The sequence below is a fragment of the Fusarium fujikuroi genome, chromosome FFUJ_chr08 (assembly GCF_900079805.1).
Source record: "Fusarium fujikuroi IMI 58289 draft genome, chromosome FFUJ_chr08".
Classification (NCBI taxonomy): Eukaryota; Fungi; Ascomycota; class Sordariomycetes; order Hypocreales; family Nectriaceae; genus Fusarium; species Fusarium fujikuroi.
The window spans coordinates 2,516,322-2,534,855 of NC_036629.1; the positions used below are offsets into that span (position 1 = coordinate 2,516,322).

At 48.7% G+C, this 18,534-nt stretch overlaps 8 protein-coding genes; 6 read left to right on the forward strand and 2 right to left on the reverse strand.

Moving 5' to 3' along the window:
• Positions 1 to 524: 524 nt before the first annotated feature.
• FFUJ_12634 (related to pisatin demethylase (cytochrome P450)) lies at positions 525 to 2,386 on the forward strand (the record flags this gene model as incomplete). XM_023582264.1 has 7 exons in its annotated part: positions 525 to 780; positions 829 to 927; positions 989 to 1,086; positions 1,141 to 1,499; positions 1,547 to 2,165; positions 2,220 to 2,282; positions 2,333 to 2,386. 7 exons carry the CDS (start codon positions 525 to 527, stop codon positions 2,384 to 2,386), a joined length of 1,548 nt encoding a protein of 515 aa, XP_023434820.1.
• A 466-nt stretch (positions 2,387 to 2,852) lies between these two features.
• FFUJ_12635 (uncharacterized protein) lies at positions 2,853 to 3,866 on the forward strand (the record flags this gene model as incomplete). XM_023582265.1 has 2 exons in its annotated part: positions 2,853 to 2,940; positions 2,992 to 3,866. 2 exons carry the CDS (start codon positions 2,853 to 2,855, stop codon positions 3,864 to 3,866), a joined length of 963 nt encoding a protein of 320 aa, XP_023434821.1.
• Positions 3,867 to 4,512: 646 nt separating this feature from the next.
• FFUJ_12636 (related to integral membrane protein) lies at positions 4,513 to 5,714 on the reverse strand (the record flags this gene model as incomplete). XM_023582266.1 has 3 exons in its annotated part: positions 4,513 to 4,960; positions 5,010 to 5,488; positions 5,538 to 5,714. 3 exons carry the CDS (start codon positions 5,712 to 5,714, stop codon positions 4,513 to 4,515), a joined length of 1,104 nt encoding a protein of 367 aa, XP_023434822.1.
• Positions 5,715 to 6,530: 816 nt separating this feature from the next.
• On the forward strand, positions 6,531 to 8,154 carry FFUJ_12637 (related to triacylglycerol lipase V precursor; the record flags this gene model as incomplete). XM_023582267.1 has 2 exons in its annotated part: positions 6,531 to 6,990; positions 7,043 to 8,154. The coding sequence occupies 2 exons, from the start codon at positions 6,531 to 6,533 to the stop codon at positions 8,152 to 8,154; spliced, it is 1,572 nt and encodes a 523-aa protein (XP_023434823.1).
• Positions 8,155 to 9,599: 1,445 nt separating this feature from the next.
• FFUJ_12638 (uncharacterized protein) lies at positions 9,600 to 11,561 on the forward strand (the record flags this gene model as incomplete). Its single annotated transcript, XM_023582268.1, has 1 exon — positions 9,600 to 11,561. The coding sequence occupies one exon, from the start codon at positions 9,600 to 9,602 to the stop codon at positions 11,559 to 11,561; it is 1,962 nt and encodes a 653-aa protein (XP_023434824.1).
• Positions 11,562 to 13,142: 1,581 nt separating this feature from the next.
• On the forward strand, positions 13,143 to 14,414 carry FFUJ_12639 (uncharacterized protein; the record flags this gene model as incomplete). The annotated part of the gene is made up of 1 exon (XM_023582269.1): positions 13,143 to 14,414. The coding sequence occupies one exon, from the start codon at positions 13,143 to 13,145 to the stop codon at positions 14,412 to 14,414; it is 1,272 nt and encodes a 423-aa protein (XP_023434825.1).
• A 42-nt stretch (positions 14,415 to 14,456) lies between these two features.
• Positions 14,457 to 16,710, reverse strand: FFUJ_12640 (uncharacterized protein; the record flags this gene model as incomplete). XM_023582270.1 has 6 exons in its annotated part: positions 14,457 to 14,930; positions 14,984 to 15,049; positions 15,100 to 15,338; positions 15,392 to 15,856; positions 15,911 to 15,968; positions 16,018 to 16,710. The coding sequence occupies 6 exons, from the start codon at positions 16,708 to 16,710 to the stop codon at positions 14,457 to 14,459; spliced, it is 1,995 nt and encodes a 664-aa protein (XP_023434826.1).
• Positions 16,711 to 17,284: 574 nt separating this feature from the next.
• FFUJ_12641 (related to Rossmann fold nucleotide-binding protein) lies at positions 17,285 to 18,004 on the forward strand (the record flags this gene model as incomplete). XM_023582271.1 has 2 exons in its annotated part: positions 17,285 to 17,408; positions 17,478 to 18,004. 2 exons carry the CDS (start codon positions 17,285 to 17,287, stop codon positions 18,002 to 18,004), a joined length of 651 nt encoding a protein of 216 aa, XP_023434827.1.
• Between the last annotated feature and the right edge of the window lie 530 nt (positions 18,005 to 18,534).

Below are 18,534 nucleotides of genomic sequence, written 5' to 3' on the forward strand. Positions count from 1 at the left end.
CGTCGATGGGGCCAGAATGTGATTAAGATGTGGATCGCGGAGGATTGATTCAAAGGAACGCCCCCTCTTTCTTTATTTTTTGTGCCGGGCCGTTCCTTGTGTAGCGTGATGGGCTCTTTCGATCCGTACCGTGGCGTTACTGATGTTCCGCCAATTGATTTGGACGGGGATGGCTTCCGGAATGCGCCATCGATGTGCAGAGTCATATTATTCAGGGGTCTTGGTCCGCTGTTGGTGGTACAGCTCCACTAACTATTTGGCATGCTGAAAACTGACGGACTTGTTAGAGGGGCTGTACTGCATGATATGAGTGGTTTTAATCAACGTCAAGCTCGGTAGCGTTCATGCGCCTTCAAATCACCATGATCTGATTGGACAAAGTCCGGTGAAGCCCGGCGCCGTTACAGGGTATCTCAATCTTCAACGGCGTCGTCGGCTGATTAGTCAATTGCTCCTGAACAAAATGCTTTCTCTTCCTTCGCACGCTCATCACGGGTCGATGCACTGCTCAAACACACTTCAAGATGAGCGCTGAAGGCGATACCTCTGCAGGGTTCCTGCGCGATGTCTGGCAAGGCGTTGCCGACCATCCTCGCGCCGTCATTGCCACAGCGGCCCTTGGGCTAGTTGTTCTCTTCGCAGCTGACACGTTGCGCACTTGGTACCGACTATCACATGTTCCTGGTCCGTTTTGGGCGGGGTTCTCCAAAGCTTGGATGGTGAGACAATCCTTCAAGGGAATTCAGCCTTATGCGATTCAACAAGCCAATGAGAAATACGGTATGATCTAAATCTCGCACTTAGTAAGAGTAGCTAACTCTTTTTCAGGATCTCTCGTGCGCATTGGGCCAAATGAGCTGGCCACGGATGATCCCAAGCTGCTCAAGCGCATGATGTCAAGTCGCTCGGCTTATACAAGAGGACCTTGTAAGCTCTGTTCAGCTTTGGTTGATGGGAGATTTAACGATGAACTAAATGTAGTGGACAGGGTATAATGCTCTTCGTTTCGAGCCTGGAAAGGATAACCTCTTCTCCATGAGAGATGATGACGCCCATGCAAAGCTGCGCAACAAGATGGCCGCTGGTGTAAGTCCTCCAACAGACCTATTGCCGTGACATGTAGCCTAACTCTATAACCAGTACTCTGGTAAAGAAAATGAGTCTCTCGAGCGCACCATCGATGAACATATCGCCAAACTCATCAGCCTATTGGAAACAAAGTATCTCTCAACAAAGGAAGACTACCGCCCAGTGGACTTTGCGCAAAAGATTCAGTTCTTCACTCTAGATGTCATCAGTGATCTTGCCTTCGGTCAGCCCTTCGGATACATTGAGCAAGATGATGACGTCTTTGATTTTATCAAGATCACAAAGTCCTACTTCCCAGTAACCTTGTTCATTGCCAATATCCCGTCGCTAGTGTCCTTACTGCATTCACGACTGTTCAGTGGTGCGTTGCCGAAGGAGAGTGATAAACTTGGCTTTGGTGCTTTCATCGGGTAAGTCTTGTCTGTGTCAAAAGTCTGTAGGAAGCTGACAATTTCAGCGTCGCAAACAAGAAGGTTGCGGAACGATTTGCGCCAGGTGCCGAGTCGCGTCCAGACATGCTTGGATCTTTCATCCGTCACGGATTAACACAAGAAGAAGCTTCTAGGGAATCTCTTCTCAACGTCGTCGCTGGAAGTGACACCTCAGCAACTACGATCCGCCTCATCATGCTCAGCCTCCTAAGCAATCCAATCATGTATCTCAAACTTCGAAACGAAATCGACGCTGCAATCAAGGCCGGAAGTATCTCATCTCCGATAACCGATGCTGAAGCAAGAAAACTCCCTTATCTTCAAGCCGTCATCCAAGAAGGTCTGAGGATCAAAGCCCCAGCAGCTGGGCCACTGTTCAAGCAGGTTCCTCCTCAAGGCGATGAGATCGACGGAAAGTTCATTCCTGGAGGTACACAGATCGGACAGTCGCCATTTGCTGTTTATCACTCCAAGGAGATCTTTGGTCAAGATGCAAGTCTCTTTTCACCTGAGCGATGGATCAATGCGGATCCTGCGAAATACGAAGCTATGGCTGAGGTTGTCAGTCTTGTGTTCTCGACCGGAAAGTATCAGTGTCTGGGCAAACCGGTGGCATTTATTGAGCTGAACAAGATCTTTGTTGAGGTGAGTCTTGACTGTTTGATGATGGTAAGGCTTGTGACTAATCACGCCTGACAGTTGTTGCGACGATTTGACTTTTGTATGGCTCGACCTGAAAGACCTCTTCATATCATGAACGCTGTAAGCTGTCTCCTCCGGTTTGACATTGTGGCTACTGACTGGTGGTGTAGGGAATTTGGCTGATTGAAGACTTCCCTGTTCGCATCACACGACGAGAAGTCTAAGTCCACCAATCTACGTACCAATAATTTATGTAAGCCTAGTATTGGACTTAATTATCAGTTTATTCACCACAGATGAAACTGTCGATCAATCATACCGGGTATAGGGTCAATGAAGCTTACATTTGAAGAGTCAGACAGCCAAGTTGTTTGTCATGGAATGTTTTTTAGTGTCGTTATTCGTCACTTGAACAGAATTATGATTGGTCCAAGGTTCTTGGCACTCTAGACCGCCGTGAAGCATCAATTGATAAATTAATTTTAACATGGGGCTAGTACCCGGGCTACTGAGCCAGCTGAGGGCCTCTGTCAATAGCGTCAAGCCTCATCAGCCAGCTGTCGCGCGGGAAAATGAACCCCTGACAACATGTAAATACTACCGTTTAATCCGCCTTCGCATTTCCACGATTCCTTTTGATCTATAGCGTCTCTTCCAATCCAACTCTTGTCACTCTTTATCGCTACGAAAATGCGCTTCAACACCCTTTTCGCGTTTAGTCTTGTGACTGATGTTGCAATGGCTAGCGTTTGCAAACCTCGACCTTCCGCCAGTTCTAGTGAGTTTTTTTCTGGGAAGATGCTTGGAGATCGTTTCTAATTTAATACAGGTGTTGTGTCTGCCGAGACTGTTACTTCGACCATTTCTGCCACTGCTCCAACGACGACTGTCGAAGCTGAAACGACGGCTTCTATTCCTGCCGATCTGTCGACTACTACCAGTCTCACGTCTACTGCTGATGATAAGACTACAACTGAGACTACCGAGCCAGCCACTACCACCGAAACATCAGTGTCGGTCGATTTGTCAACTACGCTTGCGACAACTGGCACTGCAGAGACCGCCACTACAGATGCTACGACCACCGAGGAGGCTACACCCACTGCGGTGACTACGTCTGCGGAGACAACAACAGCCGATGCCACCACCACAACCGCAGATACCTTCGTTCCAATCCCAACATTCAACGTCATCGCTACCGATACGCAAGTCTACGGCCAAAAACTCCGCGGCCATGTAACAACAGATTACGAAATGGGATGGAACCTCGAAGGCTCCCCACCAATCCTCGCATTCTCCATCGACTCCGACACAAACCAAGTCAGAGAAATAGCCAATGGAAACTACCTTTGTCTCCAATACGGCGTCAGAGACAGCGATAGCGATAGCAACAGCGACATCCACTTCCTCAAGCTCTGCGATCCCGGCACCGAGACCAACGTCATGGGCGGGATCGCTATGGTCACATGTGAGCAGACTCGCGATCGCAGGCTGAAGTGCTCTGCTCCCGCTGGGCAGTGCGTGGAGGACTCTCTTACTAGGATCCCGATTTGTTCGGCCCTGCCTGGGACGTTTACGGGATTTTATGCGTATTCTGGTTTGACAACGGGTATTGCTCTTGTTATGGGACGGGAGGGTAATGATCCTACTGCTGATACGCAGACTATTGACTTTGAGATTGAACCTGCTGTAATCTATGATTAATAGTTAGAGCTCATCTACTGAAGGCGGGACAACGTTCTTCATCATTTTTTGCGTAAAGTTTTAAACTACATCATGTTTGATCATGCAGTAATTGAGTTAAGATTATGGTTATTCTTGGTCTAAAATCTTAGTTCCAAAATTCTTGGACGGTTCTTCTCACTGTCGCGCTATTGACTTGAAGCGTCGTAGTGGCGTTTTGCTAGTTTCTGAACTATTGCAATAACCACGTCTCGATCGTCGGCTAACAGCCCTGAAAGAAAGAAATGAGCAGCTCCAGTACGGATACATGCGAGCAGACCACTTACCGATAGCACAGATCCTGTGCTAGGCGTTGAGTGCATCTTCGACCCAGTCTGCACGCCGACTAGCGGAGACTTTACACGTTTTACACTTGTTCTGGGAGATCGGATAGACTCTGGCTTGCTATCGATTCGAGCAGCAACTCGCCAACTGATAGCACTGATCAGCTCATTGAGTTTGACATCACGCCAAATGAGTCCAAGTAGAGAGTTTGACGTAAAAGTGTTGAGAACATCGATGCAGTATAGACAGGAAATTGAGTTAACAGATTTTGGGCCAGGATAATGTAGTATATGACCGTGCCTTGATATGAACTTGAAAATACGATTAAAAACTTTTGTGGCTTCTATCTGCTTGGATCAGGCTTATGAGTAGCCAGCTCACTGCCGAAATCACTCCCTTTGACTGAATCAGCAATAATACAACGCTCGTCGCTGTCTCGACTTGCTTCTGTTTGTGGTCCACCAACAGAAATGATTTGTTCAGATCTAGATGCGTCGCTCTTCCAGATACCTGGACGAGGGCTTCGAGCAGCTATATCTGACAGGTTGTAGCCCTTTGCGGGACCACCCGGCCCTGTATAGTACAAGGAACTCTTTTTGGTTGATCCGAAAATGCGGGGGAAGATCTTGCCCAAGGGTTGCCGTAGCACTGGCAGACAGGCAGCGATGATGCCGAGGTTAGCTTCGATGAGGGTCCACACGCCGCGATCAATAAAGTTCCATGTCATGTCTTTCTTATTCCTGAGAGAATTCGAGACCGACGTTACTCGGAGGATCGATGCGATGGTGACACTTTGAAGTTGGTTAGTCCTAGTCTTGAGATATTAGGGCTTGTACTCACAATCCACCTAGCAGAAAGATGCAGCAGAGCAGCAGTTTTTCCCGTCTGCTGGTCTGCAGCCGCATGATGGGCATAATGGGAAGGGCCAACACCATAACGTCGGTCAAGATATTGAGGACAGCGTAAGCAACCCAAAACTTATTCGAGTCGATGCACTTGGCATCAACTGACTTGTCCCATGCGCCTTTGATGGGAACACATTGCCAGATTGTCGCAGCAATACCACCAATACTGTATCCCACCACGACGCCCAAGACCACAAATGACCAAACACGAAACGATTTCGTGACAAATAATCGTAGATATAACAGAATAGCGGCGACTTTGTTGAGGCAGACGGTTGCCTTGTATGGTGTCTGAGCGATAAAGAACATCTTTAACGCCATCCGAAGATCGGGCTTTTCGAGATCGGCTTTGTGCATTCCGTAGCCATGGTGTATCGCAAGCTGTATGTACGTCGACAGAAGAACAGATGATATCTTGGATAATTAGCGATGGTACCATTGCTCCGGAGGTCGAACAACTTACCAGAGACACAATAATGGCAACATCATCTGATCCAAGCTTGTGGATTGAGTACCGCGCAATACATCTCGCAACGACAAACAGCCCCGATGAGATGATCATCACTAAGGATGTGATGTATAGCTTCCAGCCATGATTGTCGACGCCATCGGCGGGAAATCCCATACCTCTGTCAATCATTTTTGTGGCTTCACCCTCCACGGACGGGCTAGAGTGGCACTTGGAGAGGGGCCAAGGAGGACCCCCAGTATATAAAGTTGCGCAGACATCGGTTCCAACAGCGCGGCACAGCCAATGGTGCAATAGACCTATGTCACCCGGCACATCACGATATGATGCAGAACGGTACTGCTACAAGTAGTGCCGGGCCATCGTATGTTGGCTCCAAAGTCACGAGGACTTACTTTCGGAGACAACGGAAGTGTAACCGCATTTTCGGCTCAATAGAGTGAGTAGGTATCGAATGACGACAGAGCCAACAAAGACTCCGTAGCGACCATCCTGTCTTGGTAGTGAGGGAATAGAATCAATCTCCGAAGAAGAAAGGATGAACGGTCCTTTTGCCTGCGATCCGGGGTGAACCAACCAGTAGGTGGTGTCATTTCATGCAGGGGTGAGGCACGGCGTATTGTTTTGCGGAGGTTGGAAAGATGAGACATGCCACGAACCATTGAGGTGACGAAAACACGGAAATAAGAGCGAATAATGCGATTAGAGTTCTCCCATGTTCCATTGTAAAGAAAAACTACTCTAGGAATTAACTTGTGGCTTCATTCTTCATCCCATTGTCTGCGGGCCGTGCCCCTGTCAAACCGTTGATCCGGAAAGGTCGGCCGCTAAGTTCATCCTGACCTGGTCACATCCTTTGTGGATTCCTATTCAGGGCACTTCCCCGATGCGCGTCCCAGTGGTTAAATAAAGTTCCCAAATCTCCCCATCCCAACTTGAGACAGTGACTTTGCCTTCTGTCACCCCCTGCGCTACTGCACCTCCATCATGTACGCGGTCAATTGGGCTTTTGCATTCGCCCTTTGGGCAGGTCTGGCTGCTGCAACGCCGAAATGCAACCCATCCAAGTATATCACCGTCGATACGGCGAATGGACCGATCACTGGCCATGTTGCAGACAATTCGCCCTGTGTTGTTGAATATCTGGGTATTCCGTATGCGAAACCGCCGGTGGACAAGTTGAGATTTGCGGCTCCTCAGCGTATTACCTCTTACTCCAAGAAGCCTTTTGAGGCGAAGAGTTTTGGATATGACTGTCCATTGACGGCGAGTAAGAAGGTGGATTATCCTGATATGACACCCCAAGCCCAGCGGATTATTTCATACTTTGCCAGCGCGGCCGGAACTCCCCAGAGTGAAGACTGTTTGACACTCAATATTTGGTCCAAGGCCACGCCCAACTCTGCCAGAGCAAACAAGCCCGTGCTTGTCTTCTTCTATGGTGGACGTAAGTTACTAGCGTGTCGTGCATCAAGACCGAGACTGATTTGGTGATACAGGCTTTGCTATCGGAAACACTGACAGTCCTTTCTACAATGGCAAATACTTTGCTGACGCAGAGGACATTATCGTCATCACCGTCAACTACCGTATCAACATCTTTGGCTTTCCCGGCGCACCTGGCGAGACTCAGAACTTAGGTCTACGCGATCAACGAGCTGCTGTCGAGTGGGTTCGCGATAACATCTGGAGATTTGGAGGCAATCCTTCCAAGATCACCATCGCCGGCCAATCTTCAGGCGGCGTAGCTGTTGACTACTGGACGTACGCTTACAAGAAGGACCCAATTGTCAACGGGATCATCGCCCCATCAGGCAACGCTTTTAGTTTTCCTGTTAACTCCGCTGCTGTCCAAGAGAAGAACTGGGCTTCGGTTGTGGCAGCCGTAGGATGCAACACTACCAGCGAGGTAATGTCTTGTATGCGCAAGGTCGACTGGGAGGATATCAAGAAGGCAGCTGCTAGTATCAAGCCTGCTGCTAGCTCTAGTGTTCTTCGATCCATCCCTCCATTTTACCCCAAGCCAGATAACGAGATTGTCTTTTCAGACTACGTCAGTCGAACCAAGAGCGGAAACTTTGTCAAAGTCCCCATTCTGTTTGGCAATAACAATAACGAAGACGGATACTACCGTATTCCCGCCTACGGAAATGGAGTTGTTCCTACCGACGCCCAAGTCAAATCGTTTCTTCTCGAGTCATTCACCTGTCCCGTATCGTACCAGGCCAAGGCGCGACGAGATCACAATACACCATCATGGGCGTACCGGTATCTGGCAGACTGGGATAATACGAGATTGTTCCCTACGAGTGGCGCGTACCATGGAGTTGATCTGCACATGATCTTCGGCGCATCTGGCGATGTCAGTGGCATTGAGCCATCGGCGGACCAGAAAAAGCTCACCAAGATCATGCAGCATGCTTGGTACTCATTCAGCGATGATCCTTGGTCTGGTTTGAGCAAGCTTGGGTGGCCTAAATTTGATTCCAGCCGTAAGACCTTGATTGAACTGGGTAAGAGCACGAAGCCTCGTGTCGACTTTGTGAAGCCTTCTGTCTACGACGCTGCTTGCTCAACAGTCACGATGGGGGCGCTTTCGACTTCTACGTAGGATAGAACATTTTTGTGAAACGCTTTTGGTAATTCAAGAAGCTTGGACTATTATGCCAACAACAGCATTTCAAAATCCGTCGTTCTCTATTTGGTTGATGACTCTCTAGAAGTTCCTTCGCGATATGTCCATACCCCAACAGACGCCTGCGACTAGTACCTGCTATGGACTGTGCACTTTTGTAAAAGTACTTCGTCATCAAAATGGCATTAGCTCCAATCAATTCTGCATGAAGTTGTAGGATTGTAAAATAATTCTTGCAAGTAAATGATATCTTATCGCAGACCTTCATTCGCCGTCAACAGACACTGGGTCGGCAGACTCACTTTTGTCCCTGATCCTAGCGCCTCAGATAACAGTGCAACCTGTCGCATTTCACGAAAGAGGGTAAATAAATAAAAATTCTACAAGCCAGTAGGAAATACAGCAGACAAGTCGGTAAGCGAGTTTGCCACACGTCTCAGTCTGATGTCCGTGAGAAAACGGAAGTAAGGACTATCAAATACTGTTATCACATTCCTTATCGTTCACGCTGTAGCGCATCAAACTGTTTAAGCTTAATTTACACTTTTTATGGTAAAACATGCATAAGATATCTCTAATTCGACAGTCTAGACAAGTCTAGGGCTTGATGTGAGGGGTGTCGGGACTTGGTGCTCCGTTGGAACATCTCACTGTGATTCGGTACCCCCACCACCATCTTTTAGATTTCAGCCAGCCACGTACGGGATATGAAGCGTGTTTATCCGGATTAGGGAGTCATTCATCACCCACGCTCAGCCGCAAGCCTCTTCATGCAAAGATATACACCTGTCACATATGATTGTCACAGGTCACTACCCACTCGAGAGCAAGAAGATTGCCAAGTGAGAGCAGGGTGCAAGATTTATTCAGCGTAAAATCTTCTAACATACACCAGGCTTGCCTAAATCTCTTTGTCATGTAGGATAACGGTCCTGGACTCCCTTGCCCTCCCACGCCACCTCCATTACGAGCAAGAGTTTTAGCAATGCTGCAGTCCTGAGTAGTCGACACAGTAATGTATCAATTACACGATGCCAGTATGGCTGAAAAGGTTATCGGCTGATCGATTCTTGCTTTCAGCCGCACCTTGAGACATCGTCCTCAGAGAGCCATAAAAATGGCTACCATCAAGACAGGATGCCAGAATAAAGTAGTCTAAAGATGTAACAAAAGATAGAAAGCTCGCCTAAATCTTTTCGTCACTGAGGTCTCAAGCTTTCTTGCTTCCCCTTGCAGATATAACTTGAGAGGGGTTCATCCGTTTTCTGAAGAAGAGGCGCTATTATCACTGCCGTTGTCCGTCAAGGTCGCTATAAGAACCTCTCCCATCCTGTGCTTAATCATATCACTCTTCGCAGTGACACTTACATATCTCATCACACAATCCTTGTCCTCAATCCCCTATACTCAACCCCTTCACCATGTCTGGCCCTACCATCAATGGAAATGCTTTCTCCGTCTCGTCCCTCCCGGATGGCCCTGAGCAGCCTGGCGGGGATGAGATGAGAGTCAATCATCTCCCCGAGAACACTAATTATATCGTTCTCGAAACCCAAGACCCTCTCAAGAGGCCTGAGAAAAGAACCCTCCAAGATCTCCACGTCGAGCTACATGAATATCTCGGCGGCAACACTTGGCTCTGCCGCTATGAGCCCACGGACATCAAGTCCCTGCGCGACCTTGCTTTCGTCAAGGATGCGAAGCCCCTGCAGCCAGAGCTAAAGCTCCAGCCAGCTCTTAAGGATGGTGCGGCTGAAAGCCGTACTGTTGATATCGTCCTTCAGAATCGTGCGGATGACTCTGCTGAGGATATCTCCCAGCGCATTCAAGATTCTCTTGGCATCTCACCTGAGGATATCACTATCAGAGATGGTGCCTCTGTCATTCGTCTGACTGGCAACAATGACAAGCTGCAAGAGATCGCCAAGATTGACAGTGTTGGGTCTATTCAAGAGGTACACAAGCTCACCTTCTTCAACAATGTTGCACGTGAGATCCTTCATGCCGACGTCAGTGGATCCAACACCGTCTTCAAAGGAGCCAATCAGATAGTCACCGTCGCTGACACTGGCTTTGACACTGGGGATGAGAACAAGACCCATGACGCCTTCACCGGTCGTGTCAAGAAGCTCATCCCCATTGGCAGGTCAGACAAGACCAACGACCCCGATGGGCATGGCACACATGTTTGCGGGTCTGTCCTTGGTGACGGCCACTCTGAAAAGATGGGCGGTTCAATCCAAGGCACTGCACCAAAGGCGACTCTCATTGTCCAATCTCTCTTGGACAGACGCGGTGGCCTCTTCGGTCGATCTGAGAAGACTCTCGGCGATCTACTCAAAGAGGCGCTCGATCACCAGTCTTTCATCCATACCAACTCCTGGGGCCCCGTCTGGGCTCGTCAACTTGAGTACAACAACGCAAGCACAGACCTCGACACTTTCGTTTCTAATCATCAAGATATGACAGTTTGCTTCGCTGCTGGTAACGACGGTGGCGAGGAGACTGATCTTGGCCACATTGGCGCACAAGCAGCGGCCAAGAACTGCATTGCTGTTGGGTCAAGCGATAACCGTCGCAAAGCCAAGAACAACCGCTTCGACGCCTTCAAGGCCGATGGAGTTGTTGAAGGTAACCCCAACAGCATCTCTTGGTTTAGTAGTCGGGGGCCTACGCTCGAGCGTCGCATCAAGCCTGATGTCGTTGCGCCAGGTACCATGATTCTGTCGGCAATGTCGAGAGTTGCGCAGCCAAATGCCACGTACGGTCGTTCAAGTGACCCTGCTTGGACGTTTAGTTCGGGCACTAGCATGGCTACTCCGCTTGTCGCAGGTTGTGTTGCTGTCCTTCGAGAGTCACTGCAGAAGGATGGAGTCACTTCCCCAAGCGCCGCGTTGCTCAAAGCCTTGCTTGTCAACGGCGCTGTGGACACGGGCAACAGTTTTGAAGCCCAGGGTCTCGGCCGTGTTGATCTCGCCAACTCCGTCATTCTCAATGGTATCACTACCAACAAAGGCTACTTGGAGGCTGAGGTCCTTGACGAGGATGACCAAGACGAGTTCACCAAGACACTCACCCTAGGAGACCTTCTTATGCCTGATGGGCCAGACTCGGAGACTGTTACGTTGAAGGTCACTATGGTGTACTCCGATCTTCCAGGTGCCGCTTTGCAGAACAACATCAATCTCCAGGTTGCTGTTGGTGATGCACCGAGCAGATTTGGAAACTTGGGCGATAGACCTGATGATGTCAACAACGTGGAGCAGGTTATTTGGAGTGGCATTCCTGCTGAGAGGGACACCAAGATCACGCTTAGTGTCACTGCACCGAGGACTATGTGTGGGGACAAGCAAGCTTTTGCTCTGGTTTGGAGTGTGATTTAATGAGAGCTTGCTAGAGAACATAGGATCTCGACACCAAGCGACGTGAATATTTAGGTGGCTTAGCCTATGATAGGGGTATTATGTACTAAATTTATTTTGTCATTATCGTCTAAAGTCTTCACCTTTCTTGCTCCCGGGCGGGCTTGTCCCAGAGCGTAGAGACTGGAATATCGTTACTTATTCCGATAGCAACCAGGGATGCATATCGGAGAGCTAAAAGATCAGGTTCCATGATGAACAACAAGGTAGATACTTACATAGATCCTCTTAGGGAAAATGGCCCGAAAGTGCGGCTGAGCCGTGTTAACCGGGTCGGCCGCCTTTCGGAGTGACGAGACTGGACGAACTTGCGCACAGCCTCAAGATCGACAGTTTGAGAAATTCTTCACGAGCAAAGTGGTGTCATTTCACTCTCATTTACAGATACTATGTGTGTTTTTTTATGTCCCACTAGCCTGGGTCGGGTTCCTGTCTTGGAGTCTAGTTGTTGCGATGATTCCCATCCTATACGTAAACTCAATCTCAGGAGCAAACGACCATGCTCACGAATCAAGCAGTAGCGTGTGTTCTTATGTGTGGCCTGGAAGCTTGCTTGTAACCAGTGAACATTTTGTCACTTTATCATCAAATTTGAGAATTGCCCGAAGGTCCACGCGATGATGATGCCAGCCTTGTAGGGCGATGATAGTGGAGCCCGAGATTGAGATCTGCGCGCTCTGTTGTTTGTAGACAACCTTTTTTCATAGCCTTAAAGCTTGCTGACTGTTAACGCATGAGTTGTACTGACTATGCTTTGCGTTTCATCGCAGTAGTTATCGTAAACAAATCCCACTGCTCGCCCCGAGTTGGCTGACAATATGAGGCCGAAGTTGTTACTCAGCAAGTCCGTTTCGCAAACTACCAGTCACTAGCGGCCGCTGCACTGCCACAACGGCTCTGAAGCAGACGTCATCCAGACATCGTATAGTTAATGCCGCGTTTTAAACCCCGAATCCTTCGATTATTCTTGGGTAGCTTGAAACAAATCCACGTGGTCTGTGGCTTTGCTATGTAGCTTGATGTTTTATCGTTTGAGGCATTAGTAGCAGGACTCTGACGGCCAAGATTAGAGATGAAATGGGGCTCGGACGATACTTGGGATGGATGATCTTTGCTAGGGATGGGACTCCTAAAAGCCTAGTAGAAATGGACTTCTTAGTCAAGTGAACAGTTGCTATGTGAGGTACTTCTACATCTCAGCCGTGTCTTCATGTGAGTCCACCACACAACCCAAGAGGATCATTACCCATGTGTATTAAACAGTACCATACGATATGTTGAAACACTCATGGTTACTTTTTGGCCTAAAAAAGCTCGTATTGCCTCGGTCGGGGATGCTTCGAGGCTTAAAAGTGGTCTTCTATGGTCGATCATGACCAACAAGTCCACATGTCGGCCGCCGCTAGACGCACGTAGCAAAATATGTGCCATGCCAAGTCGGCAGTCAAGATATTTCCGAAGCTTCTCATAAGAACATTGTACAGATCCGTCAACTGATATTCAACATGTATAGCATTTTGGCTACGTTGTATATTGATCACAATGCTGATAGGACATAACCGACGGCTCTTTATCGTATACGCCTCCTTGGCTAGTTTGTGGGTCTTTTTGTTCCAACTCTGCAGACTCTACACCTTCTCCGACCCTTCTTCTTTCTTTTATGATTCGAGCCGAGCCTACGAGACGCGATACAGTGCTTTTCGTCAACGGAAAGCTGATGAACTACTCGACGTTGCCGAACACTTCCCAGTAGAAGAGCTAGCGAAACTCCCCCATTTCAACAACGTTACCGAAGCAATACCACGAAACTCGAGTAAGCGTTTATGTGTCGGCATACCGAGTGTAACGCGAGAACGCGAGCAGTTCTTACCCAGAGCGGTGGCCTCACTTGTCCAAGGTCTCAGCCTCGAACAGAGACAGTCGATACACATCGTCATACTACTGGGAGACGATGATCCAACATCCCATCCAGTTTTTGGGAAACGATGGCTTGATCGTCTGGCTGATCAAGTTCTCTTGTACGGCAACTCCTCGAAAGTCGATGCTCCCAAACGATACCGTATTGTCGCGTCAGATCACAGCCATGAGCTCTCCCGAAACGACCGAGTCCACCGCGACTACGCTACATTGATCACAGCCTGCCAGGAGCAACAAACAGAGTATTTCGCTTTGGTAGAAGATGATATCATCGCTGCGCACAATTGGCTAGGTCGACTATCCACTGCCTTGGACAAGCTCGAACGAACCGAAGACGCAAAGAACTGGCTGTACCTACGACTGTTCTATTCCGAAACATACATGGGCTGGAACGCTGAGGAATGGCCAACGTATCTCGTCAATTCGATATCGGTATACTGTATCGTTTTGATGCTCTACCTTCTGGTAGTGGCTATAGACACACGACGAAGATCCCAGACCTTTCACCCAAAGTCCACCATCTGGGCCCTACCGCACCTGACATTCTGGGCGGCGTCTTTTATCCTGCTGTACTTCCTCGCTGGTCGTCTTGCAGTCAATCCGTATCCAACTGGCGTTCATGAGATGCCGAATTACGGGTGTTGTGCACAGGGTCTAGTGATTCCTCGGCAACATCTGGACGAGCTTGGCGCCGCCCTGAACACCGCGTCCGACGCTGTTGCTGGCGACTCGCTCATAGAAAGCTTCGCTGATAGCCATCACCTGAAGAAGTACGCTATCACGCCAAGTGTACTGCAACATGTTGGAAGGATGGGGTCCTCAGATGTTGGGGGGACTCACAAGGTGACGTGGAACTTTAGTTTCGAGAAGACGAGCACTAGAAGATCACGGCATTAATAGACTTCTGATGTTCGATTCAAGTCCAGTCCACATCGGATATCATATCTGTTCACCCTCATTAGGATCCCTCATCAGACTCTCCCAAAGATCTTGTCCGTACGGAAAGACCATCTGATAACCCTCACCAGAATTGGCTTCAACACCGCCGTCATCAGCTAATGCAACGCGACGTATGGTATCTCCAATATCCGCTTCAATGTCCGATGAGAACCTCGATGTACGCTCGAGCTCCATCAGCGCGTCAAGTAACCGAACTCCTCTCCTGGCGATCGAGCTCGCCTGTGCTTCCTTACCAATAAACGCTTTACCGTACTCGACATAAGCTCGTAGCCTCTCCCAGTCATGCGTGAGGGCATTCTGAGCCTTGAAGAGTAAAGCAAGAAGGAGAGTGATTGAGCAGCTGATCATGTACGACAGCGTAGTCCACATTCTGCGACATATGCGTGCCTCAACACAATCGGACCATCTCTGGAATGCTTCGATGCTTCGTTCTGCTATCGTCACACACGACAACTGCAGCGGGTCAGTGGTCGTCCAAAATGTGATCGAGGGTATTTACTACTTACCTGAGAAAACGCGTATCGCCTGTCGCGAAAGCATGATAGTTGGAATTGGCGATGAACAGTAAAGATCTGACACTTTATCAGTCAGAAATACGGGTACATAGTAAATATTTACTGACTTTCTGAGCGATACTCATGAGAAGCATTGCTGGCATTAGGGCTGTAGGCAGACCATCGATTGCGAGATTGTCGCTTGGTGTAGTATTGACGTCTCGTAACGTATCAGACCATGAGAGATACAGGCTCTTGATCTCCTCGTCGGCTCGCACGACTTCATCATATTTTCTATCAAACTCACCAGCCTGTGAGTTGCCAACTCTTAGCATGCGATCATGATGTCTCCACATAACGATAGCCACTGTGAGATTACCGTCAGCCTTTGTCCTGCTAGTTCGAAGTGACTGACCTTACTTTGGGCAAGGCAATTCGTCCAGGTGGTAATGGTACTGATCTCAGCCGGCTGCGCGTCAATTTTGCCATCTTTTATCATGCGCTCTTCATCGTCATGACAGTTGGCGGGCATCGGGGTGTTGAATTGTGAATAATGAATCTGGCATGTGTTTTGGAACGGGATCTGTAGCCAGTCGTACCGCACGAGAAACCACCAAATTCGCTTTCGCACTTCGCGGTCGATGACCTCATTGACATCGGCACCAGGGTCATCGAATCCCAGTCTATGGAGGTTCAGGCATTGAGCGATGCGAATAGCAGCGGAAACGAGAACACAAATAAGGTCAGACTTGTCAAAATTATGAGCAACCTGAACCAGCAAACAGATTGTTTGAACTGAGGTCAGCTTATGCTTATCCATGAACTCGGCTTTATACAGCATCTCTCTGCTCCTGTCAAACAAGATTCGCGACGCTTTGCTGTCAACTTGCATATCAAAACGTCAATCATTTGTATAATGTGGATTTCCAGGCAGCTCACCGGTTATTGGCTGGGGTAGAGATGACAGGTAGTCGCTGTCGAGGTGGTAGAGCGTTTGCTTGTGGAGCGTCAGAATTGCACGTTGGGCAGCAGGGCGCGCATCTTACGGAGAGAAGAGCATAATACAGAGCTATCCAATTTCTGTCACACTCAACTTTGAGAATATTCTCATCAAACTCGCGTAGAAACGTGGGCATATGAACCGTGTTATGCATCCAGGTCAAATACTTGCCATGAAGCACTAACAGTGAGCGGGCATCTCCGACAGGTAGGAAAGTATCCCACTTTTGAACAGGCTGGGTCATGGACGTGGAAACAGACTCTCGTCCAATAAATTGGTTGAGAATATTACGCCGTCCGTGGGTAAGAAACTCCAGCATGGCAGCAGCTTCGTTGGTCAACCTAGTGTCGGGCGTCGATAGCGAAGCCAAAAGCTGTTCGATCATTCGCTCATCAATGTGCGGTAGGAATTCATTGGTGCTTGTAGCTATGCTACCAGCTGTAGGGTTAACAGTAGCGACCTCATCGATCGAAGTTGGTGACACTTGTGCGAGACTGGCCGCTTCCTGGACAGGGACAATTACAGGTGGCGGGTCATCTAGCGCTGTCGATGCCCTGGAGCGCCCTACCGAGCGCCTCGAAACAACAGCGACAGGCTCTCGCTGACATTGCGCAGCTTTGTTCTGGCGCACGCATGCGATGCAGGGAATAGTTTTGGAGCATTTGATCTTGCGGCGAGAGCAATTAGTGCATGCGAGAACAGAACGCTGACTGCTTCGGACTGATCTCGGATTTGGCATGTGTAGTTATTCCCGGTCGGCCGTGTTTTGCACAATTATTACGAGTGAGACATTTTGAACACGGCCGAGATTTGAAGATGGATCTGGCCTACATCCTTGTCTGGCTAAGCCCCGGCTATCATCACTCCTAGTAATATGAGCTGTAATATGTTAAAGATTGGAATATCGCGGTCCGGTGAACAACTTATCGCCCAGAAGGTCACTTGAAACTTTCGTGTTTGCCGTTTGATGAAATTGTATGCCGCCACGCCCTGAATGATTGAAACTGTCTTGTTTTCCTGTTATAGCCTAAGCATGGTCATAAAACGCCTCTTGTGCAAAACTCGGCCGAGCTACGAGATAGTACCCACTCATGATTGGCATTCTTTCAGATCCGGCGGGATGACAACTAAACAAATTACTTCATAAATACCCTCACTCTCCTGTTTCTGACTGAAAACTTTTTATGGGATAGCTTTATATTATAATCTTTCTTCTTTTCCATCCTCATCGCCATTCTGCGACGTCCCAAATATTCAGTAAACGCCTTGACTACCCTATACCATCACCGTCATTAGTACTGGCTGAAGACGCCATGTCTCCTGTGGCTCGCACCAAGATTTGTGTGTACTGTGGAGCAGGCACTGGTGCCAGTCCGGCTCATATGGAAGCTGCCAGGGCGCTCGCTCGTGCGATGGCTGCGAATAATACCGACCTTGGTGAGTAACATTAGGGACAGCCATTTACCGGAATGGCTTCGTTGAGCAATTGTGACTGATACTTTGCAGTGTACGGTGGCGGAACTGTTGGCCTCATGGGAGAGATCGCCAAGACTTTAGTCTCGATCAATGGGCCTCAATCTGTTCATGGCATTATTCCCGAGGCCCTCGTCAAACACGAACGAGCTGGTTCGCGCCAGGCCCAGAATATTCCTGACGAAGCAGTGTTTGGCCGAACTACCCTCGTAAAGGACATGCACACGCGAAAGAAGCTTATGGCTGAAGAAGTCTTTGCAGGAGGTCCTGGCAGTGGTTTTATTGGTCTTAGCGGCGGCTTCGGAACCATGGAAGAGATATTCGAGACGACGACGTGGATTCAGCTTGGCATTCACAGTCGGGGTATTGTCCTTCTCAACATCGATGGCTATTGGAACGGAATTATCGATTGGCTGGACAAGGCAGCCGAGGAAGGATTTGTGAAGCCGGGAAACAAGGGACTTCTTGGTGTCGCTGAGACTGGTGAAGGCGCTATCAATGCGTTGCGCGAGTACAAGGTGTCGAGCTCGATCTATCAGCTCCAGTGGGGGACTCAATAGGAAGTGGAAAAAGAATAGAGCCAATGATGCCAAGTATTACTTTGGTTCAATTAAATGAGTGAAATGTTGAGTAATAATGCCTTGTGCAACGCCTGCCAAGACCCCATACGCTACGCACCCCTCCTTCAGGATTCCTTTCAACCTCTCACAACAAATCGCCCACGGGTACTAACAGAGCCGAAAGCCGGTTCAGGATCTCGATACGAAAACAGGGCCGTTATCGGTTCCGTGGTATCATCAGCTTTATAAACAGTCGGTAATCTTCCAAGATGGAACACACAACTCTTCGAAAGACTCCAAAGCCAAAATGGACAAAGATACAGATCAAGGAATATTGACCTTGCGAGGAATACGTGCCGGTACTGTCACTATGGCGATAAGGTTATTTATGCCAAGTGCAGATGACTGGAAGGAAATCAAGGCAATAATTTCGAAAATAGACCCACGCTTCTCAAGGTAAATTGTTATGGATTCATTAGGTTGGGGACCTATTCCCTGAATCCTACAAGCGTTTGAGATAATGACCCAGC